The sequence below is a fragment of the Euprymna scolopes genome, chromosome 2, assembly GCF_053919585.1.
Source record: "Euprymna scolopes isolate OS-2025 chromosome 2, ASM5391958v1, whole genome shotgun sequence".
Taxonomy (NCBI): domain Eukaryota; kingdom Metazoa; phylum Mollusca; class Cephalopoda; order Sepiida; family Sepiolidae; genus Euprymna; species Euprymna scolopes.
The window spans coordinates 66,632,155-66,649,680 of NC_136483.1; the positions used below are offsets into that span (position 1 = coordinate 66,632,155).

The following is a 17,526-nucleotide window of genomic DNA, read 5'->3' on the forward strand; positions in this document are numbered from 1 at the left end:
CGTTATTTGATGAATTTACTTCTTTATTTCAAGATATTTCCTTTCTACTAAATATCGATTTATTCTGAACACTTTCCGCTCCACAACACTCTTGAAACAAAATATTAATATAAACGAAGTGAACGTTCTCAGTAAAAAACATGTCCAGCGATTTTGGGCGCTATTTGCAATTTCCATCTGTAACAGAAGTAGCGATTTAATTGGCTAATCAACATAGACTACTATCCAATGAAATTTACATTAAATGCACATCGAGAATTGTTCCTTACAAATAAAAATATTGGATCAGCTGCATTACATAATCGATGACATCAACTGGAATGGCAATTTTCTATTTTAAAGAACAACAGCTAATAATTTACATTATTGACTGGTTAGTCAGAATCAAATATGGATTTTGAAGGACGAAAATTACTGATCGTAAACTTCGAGGAATAGTTTTAGTATATAAACATATATATATAATAAAAATTACAATTTAATTTACCAAAACGATCCAAGATGGTAAAACTAAAATATATTTTAAATATTAAAGAATCAATATTCATAAAGTAATCTCAACGAGATGTAAAAGCTCGATAAAACCAAATAGGAGATAGAGCTTATAATAAGAGCAAATAGTTAATAAAACATGTTAAAAAACACTTTGAAAAAGAGTTAAAAACATATTTAATCTAAAAAGGAAACACTAGATAAGTGTATAGTCCTTAATCCGCAGAGTTTCAAAGAAATACTTTCCTTTTCATCAGAGGGTAGGAATTAGCAAAATGTGGGATTGCATACAAAAGTATTTGATGAAACTGCAAGTAAGTCAAAGATCTTACTTGATAACAAAAAGTGAAGCAGAAGGAATATGGTGAAGAAAAAGGTGATTTCACGTGAATGGATAGTCTGGTGAAAGGTAAAGTATCCAATGACGGTAAATCCAAAAATTTAAATCCAAGAAAGTTAATTAAATTTCCATTCACACAAGAAAAGTCCAAGGAAATCGCATAATTGGAAGATGGTCCAAAATAATCCAAAAGGCCGAAATCTGTGGAATAATTCACAAATATGTACAAGGAAAAGGGGAAAAAATTCCAATAATATTAATAAACGAAAAATAAGATATGTGTTTAACATGGCTGCCGAGACAAAGTGTAATTACACTTTGTCTCGGCAGCCATGTTAAACGCATATCTTATTTTTGTTATCAAGTAAGATCTTTGACTTACTTGCAGTTTCATCAAATACTTTTGTATGCAATCCCACATTTTGCTTATTCCTACCCTCTGATGATAAGGAAAGTATTTCTTTGAAACTCCGTGGATTAAGGACTATACACTTATTAAGTGTTTCCTTTTCAGATTAAATGTTTTTAACTCTTTTTCAAAATGTTTTTAACATGTTTTATTAACTATTTGCTCTTATATATATATATATATATATATATATATATATATATATATATATATATATATATATATATATATATAAATTAAATAATTCTCAAATTGCAGCATGTCTGTTATAACAAATAATTACTCAATAGACATCTGAATAACTGTGCCTCTGTATCCTTGATGTGCGAGTAGATATAGCTGAGGCTGTGCCGATACATTACAATTTAGCCGATTACAGTGTAAAAATAAATATAAAAAACAACAAAACCAATCAAGACTAAATTGCAAAATGAAGAAAAAAAAATCACAGAAAAGAATCAAAATAATGATATATATTTGTCTATTTGAAAACACGTCCGTCTGCATAAGCAAATGACATGAAAAAGAAAAATCAGCTGAAACAGATGCACTGGATATGCAAAATATGATGTGTGGCTAGAAGAGCAGCAGGCAGACCTTCAGGTCAAAGAGCAAAACACTAGATTGAAACGATATAAAAGATTATATATATATATATATATATATATATATATATATATATATATATATATATATATATATGAAATCTCACTAGATCTAGCCATGCTGTTGAGTCATTGATGGAGAAACATGTGTTCAAATATAATTATATTTTCTATATATATTTTACATAATTAATTCAAGTTGAGATATATTTCTTAAAAAAAAAAGACAATATCTTATCAAAGTGCTCAATATTAGGTAGGGCTTGATTATATAAATGTGTGTATTGCTTACACAACTGCAATTAGATTTCGGCAACGATATCTTTTCAGAGAAATAATTATGATCTATATTGTCATTATACATTAGTTTGTTATTTTGGTTCTGATGAGGCAACCTCGCTGAAAATCAGGTGCAGTTATGTGAACCACAAGTTTATATATATATATATATATATATATATATATATATATATATGTGTGTGTGTGTGTGTGTGTGGGTGTGTGTATGTGTGTGTGTGTGAATATATTTATAATATGCTATTATATATATACATACAGTATATACTATATACATTGTACTATTATATATACAAGGTAACCAAAAAAATTCCTGCTCGTTTTTAAAGGAAAAAATGAAAACGTTCCACGGTGTGTATAACTTATATTTACTCTTTGAAGTAATCGCCGTTCGCATTCAGCAGCTTCTACCAACGTATTTCCAGCTGTTCAATCTCTCTGCTATAGAACTTAGGGGGTTTGGACGTAAACAAATCCGTGACGGCTTGGTGCAAGTCTGCTTCATTAGTAAAGAACTTCTAACAAAGGTGATTATCCAGGGAGTGGAAGAGGTGGTAATCGGATAGTGCAAGGTCAGGTGAATAGGGTGGATGGCACAAAGTCTCCTATCCAAGTTGTTTCATGGTATCCCTGACTACTTAGATAACGTGATGCTTAGAATTGTCATAGAGGAAAAGCTCAGGCTCAATATAGCTTAACTTTTGTGATCTGGTGAGAACCGGTGTGTCAACATGATTGTGCTGTACTACTAATAAAAATGCTGGAGTTAAATGTTTTAAACTGGACTGGCGTTATTTGCCTGATAGTCAGCGACCCAAACATTGGTGTAACTCCACAGTGGCTGTCCTATCAGTAAGTGCAAAATACCAAGGCTGCTGCATTACCATTGGAGTCTGGACCATGCAGCAGTCTCCAGTATGACTTCTTGATGCCATATTAATGGAAACTGTTAGGACTTTTTCCTTGTCATTTGTCAAAAAAACAAAACCAAAAAACTCTATTTTCTCTTTCCTTTCCTTCTGATCTTTTCCACAAAACCTCCCAACCTCACCATTATCGGAAAAACAATTTTAAAAAGATAAAACCTAAAACCACAATTTCTAATGTAGACATCCATTATCAAGTCTCCTCCAATATGTCTATGTTCCAACCTTCCAGAGGGTAAAATCTAATTACAAGAGACCAAACCTAACTTATATATTATTTAATTGGAATTCATTATTGAGATGTGTACTATTTATTAATTTGCTTCATTGCAGACTATTATCCGCATCTTTCCCAGATGTTGTTTCATGATGTTTCGGCCAACTATTCCTCTGGCCTTCATCAGGTGGTAACCGCGGCAGAATAGGAATTCCGAATCTCCAAACTGCATTCTTAACATTTACTGCCATCCATAGTTGTTTTCCTCTCACCACGTTTTGGCCAAGTAAGCCTCTGGCCGGCTTTGGGTAGGATTAAAACGCTATTTTCAGACAATTCTCACTTGGAAACATAGAGATTCAACGTCTCTATCCACTGCGCCACTAGCCCCGAAAACAATTAGTTCAATGGCGGTGGATAAAGACGTTGAATCTCTATGGTTCCAGGTGAGAATTGTCTGAAGATAGCGGTTTCAATCCTACCCAAAGCTGGCCAGAGGCTTACTTGGCCAAAACGTGGTGAGATGATATAACAGCTATGTTTGGCAGTAATTGTTAAGAATGCAGTTAAGAGATTTGGAGTTCCTATCCCATCGCAGTTATCACCTGATGAAGGCCAGAGGAATAGTTGGCCGAAACGTCATGAAACAACATCTGAGAAAGATGAGGATAATAATCCGCAATAAGATAAATTAAATCAAACCTGTCTATGAAACTGGCATAAGTCCAATTATTTCCTAAGACAATTTCTTGGTCAAAGGTTATTCTAACTAAGCTTCCAAGCCTGACCCCCATGATCACCACGAACATGGAATATATGCCTACATTAGAGATAGCTTCCCCGGCGGCAGGGACATCTCTAAAAAGACTCAAAAGTACTCTACATGTGCCTCTAAGTAGTACTTAGAGCACTGCTTTCTGATTTGCTCCATACAGCCCCCACAACAATGATGTCACCAGCTTTGAGAGTATCGTGAAACAAATTGACCACATCCATAGTGGCCACCCCTCAGTTAACATTCACTTCTGTGCAGATTTCAACGTCCATGGTTGGTCCACTCAAATAAGACAGATTATGAAGGAAGGTTCTGTCATGATTTTTCCCTTGATTGTAGACGAACCCACTCACATCTCCGATTCTGATGACCAATTTGCAAGCCTTCTAGATCTTTTTCTAACCACCTGCCTTGAATTATGCTAATCCTCCATGATGTCTCCACAGAGTGAAAAACTATCTACGAAATTTAGTGGGCAGCGACCTTTTTGCCTCACTCCTTTCCCTTTCTTATATTTCTGTCTCTGCTTTATCATTATTTTTATGGTAGATGCTTGACAGTACTTCAATCATTGGGCCTTACCCATAAAACGTTCACAACAAATACACCTGCTAACAACATCCTGCATTCTCTGTGCCTAAAACTAAACGAAAATTACATGAGCAAAGTTGCTTCTCTAGAATTGTCCGCCTGTGGAACGCAATACCGTGGGTCTTCTTCCCGGTTGACTATAACACGGTTGTCTTCAAATCCAATGTGAATGAATTCCTACTGAGTCGTCCTCTTAGATAAACTAGTCTAACCCAAGTTCCACATGGCTAATCTTGTTGTCTCATCATCTACCCAACACTAAACCCTTACCCTAGAGTGGTCTGCACGATTCATAAGTAGTGACCTCCCCCAAAAATCCATTTATAATTAACTTCATTCGATGGTTAATCAAAAAACGGACAGAACTTTTTTGGTTACCTAGTATATAAACATGTGTTGCTTCCACAACTGCAATCATGTTTTGGCGGAGCCGTCCCATCAGAGAAATAACTATTATCTATATCATTATTATATATTAGTTTATCATTTTGGCTCTGATGAAGCGACCTCACTGAAAAAAGGTTGCAGTTGTGTCAAAATGGCGTAATGTAAACATATTATATGGTATTTACAGCTTCTCTTCCAATTTTCGGATTTTAATCATGTCAAAACGCACTTTATTTCCTTTTGATGGATTGAATGTTGCTATTTCTAATGATGACTTAAGGGAAAAATACATTCACTAATTGATATAATAATTAAATGATTGATTTTGTGCTACAGAACAGATACTGTCAAGAAATGTAATTGTCAACTGAATTAAAGGAACAAATTATAAGATGATCAACGTCATGAACTTTGGAATGTAGACTTTTGTCATTCATTCACTATATTGCTCTGTAATTACATTGAGCTTCTTAAATAAGGATTGGTATATATTATAAAGAAATAAAGTATATTTCCATATATATATATATATATATATATATATATATATAAGTCTAACTAGATAAGTTTTATGTGGAAAAAGCTTTACAGATTGCATGTAACATTTTAATATGGTACTTTTTTCAGATATGCATAAGTCAAGATGATATTTCTATATTGATTCCACAAGTCTGTAATGTCCTCATATATAAATATAATTTGTTTGAAAGCCTTACCAATTCATACTTTAATAAACTATCGAATATTATTGTAAGTATGGACGTGTGTGCATGTGTGTGTGTGTGTTTGTGTGGTACATAATCCATATAGACATTTAGATGTATAGTCACATAAATATCTATGAATGTAACAATCCAGGATGAAAAAATATTTCAAAAGAAAAAAAAAAAGAAGCAATGTGGTGCTGCCGTAAAGCCAGAGCCAAAATTTGCATGCAAAATCGGTGAGATAAGAATAGTCATACAATACTGAAGAGTACCAACTTTGACCTATTCAAAAGCAAACCAATGAAAAAAAAAACTATAATTCACAAGTGAATAAGAAGTTTGTCAACAAAACAACACGGCATTCAATTGTTTCATCAAAATAAGAAAATAGAGCAAGGATTTTATACATGGTTAATTGTGAAAAATAGAAATTATTTTCTTGTGTATAATAAAAAAAACTTTTAGTATAGATTAAAAATCCTCTCATTAGAAACGGAAGGATTACAAATGCATTCAGTTATAACAGTAGATAATAAAACAGAAATACGTTGATTACAATTATTTATAAAAATATTCGATACGTTGGCAACATTTATTTATGTAAAGTATTTGATATGTTGGCAATATTGTTTGTGAAAGTATTGTATATGTTGGTAACATTTGTTAATAAAAGTATTGTATATGTTGGTAGCATTTGTTTATAAAAGTATTGTATATGTTGGTAACATTTGTTTATAAAAGTATTGTATATGTTGGTAACATTTGTTTATAAAAGTATTGTATCTGTTGGTAACATTTGTTTATAAAAGTATTGTATATGTTGGCAATATTTGTTTATAAAAAGTATTGTATACGTTGGTAACATTTGTTAATAAAGGTATTTTATATGTTGGTAACATTTGTTAATAAAGGTATTTGATATGTTGGTAACATTTGTTTATGAAAAATATTGTATATATTGGCACCATTTGTTTATAACGTATGTGATATAATGATAACATTTGTTTATAAAAGTATTTGATATATTGGTAACATTTATTTATGTAAAGTATTTTATATGTTGGTAATATTTGTTTATAAAACGGTTTTGATATGTTGGTAATATTTTTATGAAATATATTTTATATGATAGTAACAGTTTTCATTAAGAATAAGAGATTTTAGAGATTTTGAATTTAACTATTTTTTCCATGAATATTATGTTTATTTGGATTTTAATTATCTTACTTTTTTTTGTTAAATTTTCTTATCTTTCTTTAAAAAAAAAACAATTATTTTTTAAAATTTTTATTTAATTTAACGGTTTTTTTAAAATATAGATACAAATAATAAAGTCATATCAAAAAGTATGGTGGATGAAAGCAGTACAACCACAAGGGATGAAGAGAGCATGGGCGAAATTTCATTAGCTCTTGGCTCAGCATCACGAGCTGTCCCTCTCTGCATCCGACGTAAGTTGAATAACTGCTGCGTCAAAAGCTTTATGTGATATGGCAGTGAATGCTACCCCCCTCCCAGTTCTCTCTCGCCTCTCGCTCGACTGCAATACAATGACAGATTCATGATCAGGTGGCTCTGTAATATGAAATCTGATCAAACCCAACATATCATGTCAGTGGATTCGCTGAAAGCACTACACTTTCCCAACATATAGTTTATCCTAAGGACGAATCGGTTATGCTAGTATGATCATGTTGAGCATTGAACTTCATCAATAAACCATTGCAGAAGCGTGGATATCTTGAATCGCAAGAAGCTTGGCTGACCAAGGAAAACGTGGAAGCCAATGATTAGACAAGATGATACAGAGTTCAGTTGTGAGAAAGTTGACCCTCTGAATAGTGAAAACTGGATAATGAGTTCGCAAAATATCAGAAAATGTCTGACTTATGAATAAGGCAAAAGTGATGTTAAATAAATGAATAAGGCAAAGGTGATGTTAAATAAATAAGGATTAATAACTTCAAATGTATTAACAGATATGATGAATTATCAGCTTTTCTTTAAAAATCCCAAAAATAATTTTAAAACTGAAATTTAAAAATACACATAAAGCCAAGTATTCAATTAATTCATTTTATTTAATATTAGAAAAAAATCTTTTTAGTTTGATTAATAGAAGATATTTAGATTTTCACAGATTGTACATTTTTACAATTGTATTATGTGAAGTGGCTGTATGAGAGGGTCGTATTATGCACAAAAAAGTAATGTATTCTTTTTCTTATCTTCAGTAATACAAGGTAATACAAAATTGTGTTACACCTATCACATTATACACAAGAAAATAGAGTATCGCTGGAAGATTTGAAATTGATGTAATTGAACTTGAATAAAAGTGACATAAAAGTGTTTGTGTGATATGGATTTAGTCAATCTGTTATATATTATCTCGGTGTTTCACAAAATTATCTACAGAGATAAAAGCCAGAATATCAAGAATGCATAAAAAAGAAAAATATTAATAAGATTGGATAATTCAGTGTTTCTGTTACATACCCGATTTATTATTAATAAGGAAACAAACACAATTTATTAAAAATCAGGGAGATTTAAAATAAGAATTAGTGAAAGTCCGGATGTGAACCATGTGACTTCCGTACAATTTCGAATGTTGTCTCTTGATGTGTTATTTTTCATTTGAAAATAATCTTTGTCACCGTGGTCAAATTTTGATTTTTTTTTTTTAAATATCTGCTTACATTCTAAGTTACGCCTACCAGAAATATTATATAATAATAATAATAATTATATTATTTGAACAGAAAAGTTTGAGTGACATCTAAGGGTCAAAGATGACCCCAGTTGATGAAACCATGTGACTTCCATACAAAGATTTCTTTGTTTATTTTCTGGCAACAGTTCAAACAGAGAAGACATTTCCTTTATGGGAGCGACTGCATACAATGTAACTGAGTGTAACAAGAAAGATATCCGTCTATCTACCTGTCTGCTTCTTTGCTTCCAATACCCAAATCGAGATGTGCTGCAGGATCCTCTCCCTTTAACCAAGCCTTTTAAAAAGCAGGCTTTGTTGGTTAAACCACCACGTTGCATGTTGCAACCCAGAAGAATTCATCCATGAAGCAATAGTTTCAGAATCACTCCAAGATTAGCGAAAATATTTGGTCAGCTGAAGACATGGTGACATGCCTTGAAAGCCAACTTTGAAGCTAACTCCACTCCACAGGTCTACGGTGTTCGTCGCTGTTCCTGGGATTGGCTGCCCATCGTAATCTTGGCTGCTGTAGACAGTCATGCATGGTCTGTGTTCATCCAGGATGCTGTGTGTTCTGTGGGACGAGCCGGATCAACCTATCATGAATGAATGTTGGCTTAAGTCAAGTCTATCTGTCTATTTTTTTTTCTCTCTATCCAATGCATTCATTCTGATTTTTCTAAGCCAAATCTTATCTTATTGACAAATCTTTTTATAAATTAGTATCAAGTGGTTTCATCATCAAACAGCCCCAAAGCTGTTTATAATTGTTTGCATATGCATCACAATTAATCATTGTCTTCCACCAATGATATTGTTAGAATATTCATGACCTTTTTTTTCTACTCATTTTCACCCCCAAAGAAGGTATATTGCTACTTAGACGTAAGGGGCTACTATATGGAACCATGTTTGCATATTACAGAGTCACTAGCACTGGGTTAGCAGCAGCAGCCGTATGACAACTAACATTTGCAAATGACCAAGCTGTCTGCTCTAGACATGGCCGGAAAATGACAGTGAGCGAACCATGTGAGTAACGAGAGCATCTTTAAAGGACATGGCAGACGACATGAACGAAATAAACTGTCTAAAACAAGATGTAAGGCGTTGTTGGAAATACCAAGAATAAATGGCCTTTGTTTAAAACTGAAAAGCGAGTCAATTTTTCCCCCTTTTCCTTTCCTTTGTTTCTTTGCAAAACTTTCATGTACAACATGTTGGGTCCGTTAAAATGTTGCGGAAGATTATTCTAAACCATTTTAAAAAATGTACAACGTTACATACAGGGAATATGTAAGGAGATGAACGAGATGTCTGTTCACATTACATTTAAACTTTTACAAGTTAGTACAGTCAGGGAAGCAGGGAGGGAATTCCAAAGTTTAGCAGTCTGAGAAAAGAAGCTATCAGAGTAGAAGGCTTTCCGACATCTAGAGAAGGGGGGATTTTGCTACTAGACGGGTTTTTTTGGAGGCATGTATGTTGAGGGAGTGCAAGTGCTAGGAGTTTGTCAGAGCACATTCCATTAAAGTACTTGTAAAACAGGCACAGGAAGGCAACATTGTGGCGATAGAACAGAGGTTGGTGCTTGGTTGATAGTACTTGATCTATTAGGTTGAAGACTCTTTTTTGGACTTTGTCTAAGAGGGAGAGACTAGTGGCGGTTGCACCAGCCGAGATGTGGCAACAATACTTCATGTACGGGCGAATGATGGCTTTGTAGAGACACAAAGACATCTTATAGAATATTGTACTCAATTCTGGGAAGCAAAAGCTGAACATAGATATTGGACTATGATATTAAAATTAGGTGGTATATAATGAAAACTGACTACAGTAATAAAAGTTTATCAACTATAAAATTAAGTTGGAATCTCTATTTGTATTAGAAGAAAAAAAATGAGGTGTTCATTGAGGCATTCAAAATAATTATAGCGATTTCTTAGTATAAAACATAAGATTGTTTTTTTATTACTTGGATTATTCAGACTACAGATTTTATATTGACTGCTATTCGAACAACGTTTCGGTCGATGAAACCTCCGCCCATTTTCAGGTATATCTTGTCAAACTCGAGACTCTTTCTGTCAAATTCAGAAATCTGAACGGAATTTCAAACAGAAACCCACTTTTTTTTTAATCCACAGAGTTATCATGATCTCGTTCCATTAACCATAAGCTATTAGAAGTTTTAAGTAAATCACGGTTGTATTCTAAGTACCGCCTGCACTGAGTATTAAACCTTTAATCAGTAAATGAAAACCTATCAGAAACTTCACATTCCGGGTTTTCATTTTTAGTTTTTAACATTTATAAAATTTAGATTTTAAATTAAAATATGTTGTCTCACATAGAATAAACCATATCAAACACAGTCGCCTTTTTTGTCACTTTTACCATCTTTTTGTTGTTTCATCCGTTTTTTTTTCTATCCGTTTTTATCATCACAAAATCATAGCAATAAAAGATCACATATGCATAAATAATACAGAAACACCGAGATGATATTTCAGAAGGTTCTGGCATATAATAATAACAATGTATACATATTGAATCAATAAAGAGAACGCAAATGTTAACCAAAATAAAATATTTAACAAAAAAAAAAAAAAAAAAACGTAGAAAAGTAACATAATGAAAATAATGAGTCATAATATAATGCTATAAGATTTTAAAGAGATGATTTTATTGAAATGTGATCACATCTGCCCATTATTATGCTAAAGATGAGTAAAGCAACATTTGTTTTTTAATTGTTGTACAAATATATATATATATCTATATATATATATCTATATATATATATATATATATATATATATACATATGTAGGTATATAAACAAATATGCATATATATATATTTATATATATATGTATATATATATATATGCATATTTGTTTATATACCTACATATGTATATATATATATATATATATATATATATATATATATATATATATGCATATTTGTTTATATACCTACATATGTATGTATATATATATATATATATATATATATGCATATTTGTTTATATACCTATATATGTATGTATATATATATATATATATATGCATATTTGTTTATATACCTATATATATATATATATATATATATATATATATATATATATATATAGATATATATATATATATCAGAAAATATGTGGTAAAATATTTCTTTGGGTTTGGGACTGAGTTATGTTGAAACAAATTCCATTTTAATTCTAATTCACAATTAATTCATAAAATGACCCATTTTCTCTCATCTTCTATTACTATATGTTCTTTAACCTACAGAGAGAGAGAGAGAGAGAGAGAGAGAGAGAGAGAGGGAGAGAGAGAGAGAGAGAGAGAGAGTGTGTGTGTGTGTGTGTGTGTGTGTGTGTGTGTGTGTGTGTGTGTGTGCGCGTGAGTGCGTGGAGAGATAAACACCTCTCTGCCAGAATAAAGTAGTTCGAAAAGAGCTGCAAATAGTGTACACATGTTTATTCAGAAATAAAAAAAAAATTGATTCTCGACATTGAATTATGAGTGTATTTATTATTGTTTAACCCTGCTAATTGTTTATTAGACAAGAAAGAGAGAAGATGAAAGAGAAAAAGGGGGGTAGGGAGAAGGATAGATAGCGAGCAGGAAGAGACTAATTTTGGAGTGTATGCTTTACTTTTTAAAAACTGAATTTTCCCTAATTTAAGCAATTGAATCCAAACTCAATGGGTGACTAAATGGGTCATATTTTTTTAGTAACATTAAAAAAAAAATTGACAATTCTGATCGACTTTAAAATATAGTTTAAAAAAATAAAGTAAAAAATAAAATAAAATAAAACTATCGTAAACCGAGTTAATATATGAATAAAGAAAATAAAAGAATGATAAAATCTTCCTGGAATTGTTTACTATCGAAATATTCTTTCAAAGAAACAAATCATTGTTTTATTGATATAAAAAATTCTAAGACTCCATCACATAGAATCTTGCACTCAGGGCTGCGTTCCACTGTCTAGCCATAGAAATTTGTATGCAAAGGTATACAAAGAATAGTATTCTTCATAAAAAAATAATCTTGGACTGATTTTATTAGTGTTTTTCATACAAAAATAATCTTGGACTGATTTTATTAGTGTTCTTTATACAGAAATAATCTTGGACTGATTTTATTAGTGTTCTTTATACAAAAATAATATTGGACTGATTTTATTAGTGTTCTTTATACAGAAATAATCTTGGAATAATTTTATTAATATTCTTTACAAAGAAGTAATCTTGGCATTATTTTATTAGTATTCTTTATACAGAAATAATCTTGGAATGATCTTGTTAATATTCTTTGTACGGTAATAATCTTATCATTTGTTAGTATTTTATACTGAAATAGTTAAAAGTAACCAAGTAGAAATTTTGAGAGTCTTAGGAGGCTGTCAACTATAAGAGATCCTTTAGGAAAGGCAGAGTGACTAAAATATTTTGGCTAAAACGACAAAGAAATCTGAATACTCCTTATTGTTTATTTGATCAGTCAACACCGGCCAGTGTTCACTCACTGTGGATCACAATGGATGACCAATTGTGTTTATCATTAATGGCCATTTTTTTGTAATGACACAATTATTAGTTCTTGTGTGCATTGCTAAATGTTGGTGATTTTCTCAGAATTATTAGACCTACAAATAACCACACTCTTGATCGTTTATACACTTTTATTACTCTTTTTAACTTGAAGAGTTGCACAAAATTTCAAATAATATGTAAAAATGCACCGTCTAGAAACTGGTGTAAAGTTCCTTTAAAAATTCATTTTGTCTTGTAAAAAAAAAAAAAAATTATAACAATGAGGCAATAATTTTTTTTTTTTTTTTTGCTAGTTTCAGCTTTCGTCGAATCAAACAAACCTCGTTTTTCCAATCTGCTAATCTGAATTATCATGATGTGTCACTTGGTAACACTAAAAACAAAGGGATCAATCTTAGTGGATGGCAACTTAAAGGCTAGCTATGACACTAAGACATTGGGGAGGGTGCCACTCCTTTTCTGGGATTACTCTTGATCCTCACCTTATAATGCCGAACGTTTAGCAAAGGAGTATCAAGTACCATTTCTTGAGTATTTGGTATGACTAGATCAAGGAATGAATCCCAGTCTCCAGGCCCATTATCACACATTCGTATCATCATGTCAAGTGAGCCGGTCAATTTGGTAGAATAGCACTATTTCCTACACAACTTGTGAACATAATTGTTAAAAGTAAACCATGACCATCCGCCATAGATATTTTTCAGAATTTTCCTTCTCCAAGACTGGTTGCCAAGTTTCGAGAGTCAAGTCTATTCTACCATCTTATACATGGCTGGAAGAAGAAAAGATTTATTGGTACTTTTTTAAGATGATGCAATAGCTGCAACTAAAGCCACGTACAATATCTTTCTTTCGAGTTTTAATCAAAGTGTAATATCTGTCCGGCCTGTAGAGGCCGTCTTTCCAGGCATTACCTTCTCCTTTTAGATAAATCATGTTTATTGCCTGTCACTTGAGGTATGTTCATTACTTAGAGAGTACTAACGAGTCTGATAAATAAGTATATTTCTTTCCATCCACGGTTGCTAGATATTCCCCCACATTAAAAATCGACATTGTGCCTAAATTTTGCCTTCGTTGAGAGGCAAGTAATAAGGGAGAATGTATAACAGTGAAAATTAAATAATCGTAAAATTTTCATGAATTATTAATAGTTTGAACTACATCTCATAGACATAAGTTTCAACTACTTCTATGAACATTTCTCTTCTGGTTTTCGTTCTTATTCTAAGAAAATAAAAACAAAAAAAAATAAATAGAAACAAAAACAAATAAAAACAAAAATAAAAAAAAAACAAAAAAATAAATGACCGAAACGAAAGTTTGATGAAGGCCAAACATCTTACCTGCAATAACCAGTAACATCTACGGTGAAATGTGGGCAATATTGCTGAATGTACATAGGATCCATAAATACACTAGAAAAGAAATAGATAAAAGATTAAAACAAAAAACTTCTCTAATAGAAAAGTTCAACTATTATAATAAGTCGTATTTCTGTCTGTCTGTCTGTTCACAATTTAATAAATATATATAAAGCGTACGCTGTTTCACAAATGGAAAACGAACTTTTATACACTTTTAGTCCAGCATTATTTATATATATATATATATATATATATATATATATATATATATATATATATATATATATATATATACTATTTTTTATATATAAATAAATATAAATATATACACCTTTATTCCAGCATGATTTCTTTCTTTCTCTCTCTCTTTCTTTCTTTCTCTCTCTCTCTATCTATATCTATATCTATATATCTCTCTCTCTCTATATATATATATATATACATATATATATATATACTATTTAATCAAACGAAATTTACATTCAATAAGTAACCTCATTTGCATATTTCATTAAAGAAAATCTATTTTAAGAATTGACTCCATGTTATTAATTATTTGATTAAATAGAATTGATTTAATTGTCCTACTTAGAAATAGTATTTAAAGTCGATTTAATAAATTTATTTTTTAATTTAATTTATAGTTAATTTAATTTATTTTCAATTATTATTAGTTGCGTTTAAATCGAAAGTAAGTTTATTTGTTTAAGCTACGATAGTTATTTCCCCCCTTTGACGCTATTAGAGTTATTTCCTGTTTTATTTTTGTAAAGAAAGATAGATATGTTCTAATCTTTCCTAAATCCAACATGTGGTCCATTTTCAGAAAAATTGTAAAAAGTTATGGTATTCAGTGTATCTTAAATAATATGTGACTAAAGCCCCCACCCACCAATAATGTTTCAATCTGGTAACGTCAGATATATATAGCTAATACCAAATTCAAGCTATGTCACAAAAATGACAACGAGAAAGGCATATGACTGATGCCAAAAATGATAATGATATATTTCTTAACGAGCAAATTTGCTTATAGTCTTAGAAACCAATACTTACCATATAGCTATTTATTTTAATTTTGTATAGTACGAGAAGGACGCCCGGCGTTGTCCGGTCGAAAAATATGCTTAAATATATTTTAATTTATGCAGATTTCGTATTTATTATGACAGAGGAAATTCTCTGTTGATTATTATATTGTACCCAATATATATAATAATTTTTTTCACCCCAAACAAGGCACAGTGCCACTTAGATGTTGGGGGCTACTATCGGGGACTTAAGTTTCAGGGATACTATATAGGGAGTTGAGCAGCAAGATGTCTGTTCACACTACATTTGAACTTTGCATGTCAGTACAGTTGGGAAAACAGGAACCCGGAAGAGAGTTTCAAAGTCTAGTAATTCTGGGGAAGAAACTATTGGAGTAGAAGGTTTTCTTACACCTAGGGATCTCTACTGTGTAGGGGTGGGATTTGGCTACTTGTCAGGTTTTTTGGGGGTATTTATGTCGAGGGGGTACAAGGACTTGTAGTTTGTTGGAGTATCCGTTATTAAAATACTTGTAGAACAGGCAGAAGCATGCAGCATTTCGTCAATGGGGCAGAGGTTGAAGCTTAGATAGTTCAGGACCTATCAAGTTGGACTCTCTTTTGAACCCTGTCCAGAAGCGAGAGACTAGTAGCAGATGCACCAGCCCAAATGTGTCAACAATAGTCCATACATGGGCGAATGGTGGCCTTGTCGAGGTACAGGATGCTTTCAGTAGTAAGTAACTGTTTAGCATGGTATAGAGAGCTAACCTTCCTTGCAGCGGCCCTGGCAATGCTCTCAATGTATCTGTTCCAACTCATGTTCCCTGTGAATGTTAAGCCGAGGAGGTAATGTATCTTTAACCATAGCTATTTGTGGTTGAGAAGCTTTCTTGTAATTATTAAAGGAAACAAGCTTAGTCTTGGCAACATTGGAAATTTAGTGTTTCTGCCATTCCCTTAAATATGTGTTCATTTGTTTTCCTCTCGTGCCTGTTATAGAGCGTGGTGTCATCAGCATATATACCCATCTCAAAAATAATTTTATCAGAGACGTCATTTATGAATATTAGGAATAATAAAGGTTCAAGGATAGACCCCCGAGAAACTCGCATTTATATCATATTGTTTAGATGTATGACCATCGAGGACAATCTGGATTCTTCTCTTATTTAAGAAGGATTTAATTATGTTAAGTATTTGTCCAGTGATACCATATGATCTGATTTTCCTGAGAACCATTGTGCCAAACCCTGTCAAAAGCCTTAGATATATATAGGGTTACTGCTCTACCCTCCCCTGTTTTGTCCAGTGATAATGATTTCAAAAGTTAAAAAAAAAAGATGACTTTGGTGCCATCAGTTAGAATTGAAAGCAAAACATTCAACTTTAGTTATTATTTAGTGCCTCAGTCTTTGTTGTTACCGTTTGAGCTATCAACAGATGGATAAAAAAGACTCAAAATTAAGCAACTTCAAGCTAAAAATATATATGTACACATGCTCAGATCCCCTCTCTCTTATTCTCAGAGCCTCTCCGTGTCTCAACCATTCAACACTTCTCTTTCTCTCTTTCCTGGGTGATGATTGCTCATGCTGACATCTATGGCAGTTTCCTGGGTTTCTTCACCCAGCACTGTGTGCAGTCCTTATCAGCAAATGCCCCATTCTAATACAAATATCTCCTCTGACATCTCGGAGATAATTCCAATTCTGTCCACATTTTTGAGACAATATGCCATCTAACTTGCATGTAACAAACCCATAATAACAGCTCGGCGGTTGGTCCTATTTTGCTAGCTGTCTTTGCATTTTCTGCACTCCTCCACCCTATCCTATCTAGTCAAACACCCTCCTCACTGCAATATGTACCTGCTGCATGCATTCATTTTTTTACCCCCCCCCCCAAACTACTCTGCCGATCTCTTCCACATATCTCTGTACTAAAAATGAAAATCTCAAAAAAACAAGATTAAACCCAGAACTCCAACTCCCAATGTAGACCCGCACTAACAGGACTCCTTCTCTAACATCAGGAGTGTACACTCCAAGTTTCCAGAGGTTAAAATACAATTACAGGAGACCA

General features: G+C 32.3%; 1 protein-coding gene across 8 annotated transcripts in view; it reads right to left on the reverse strand.

Annotated features, from left to right (window-relative positions):
• LOC145291908 (calmodulin-binding transcription activator 2-like) overlaps positions 1-17,526 on the reverse strand; it is a 2,646,613-nt gene that overhangs the window by 425,452 nt on the left and 2,203,635 nt on the right. For all 8 annotated transcript variants that reach the window (XM_080137802.1, XM_080137770.1, XM_080137753.1 and 5 more), the window contains one exon: positions 14,390-14,461. In XM_080137802.1, the coding sequence (XP_079993928.1) occupies positions 14,390-14,461 (72 nt within the window). The remainder of the gene's footprint in view (positions 1-14,389; positions 14,462-17,526) is intronic.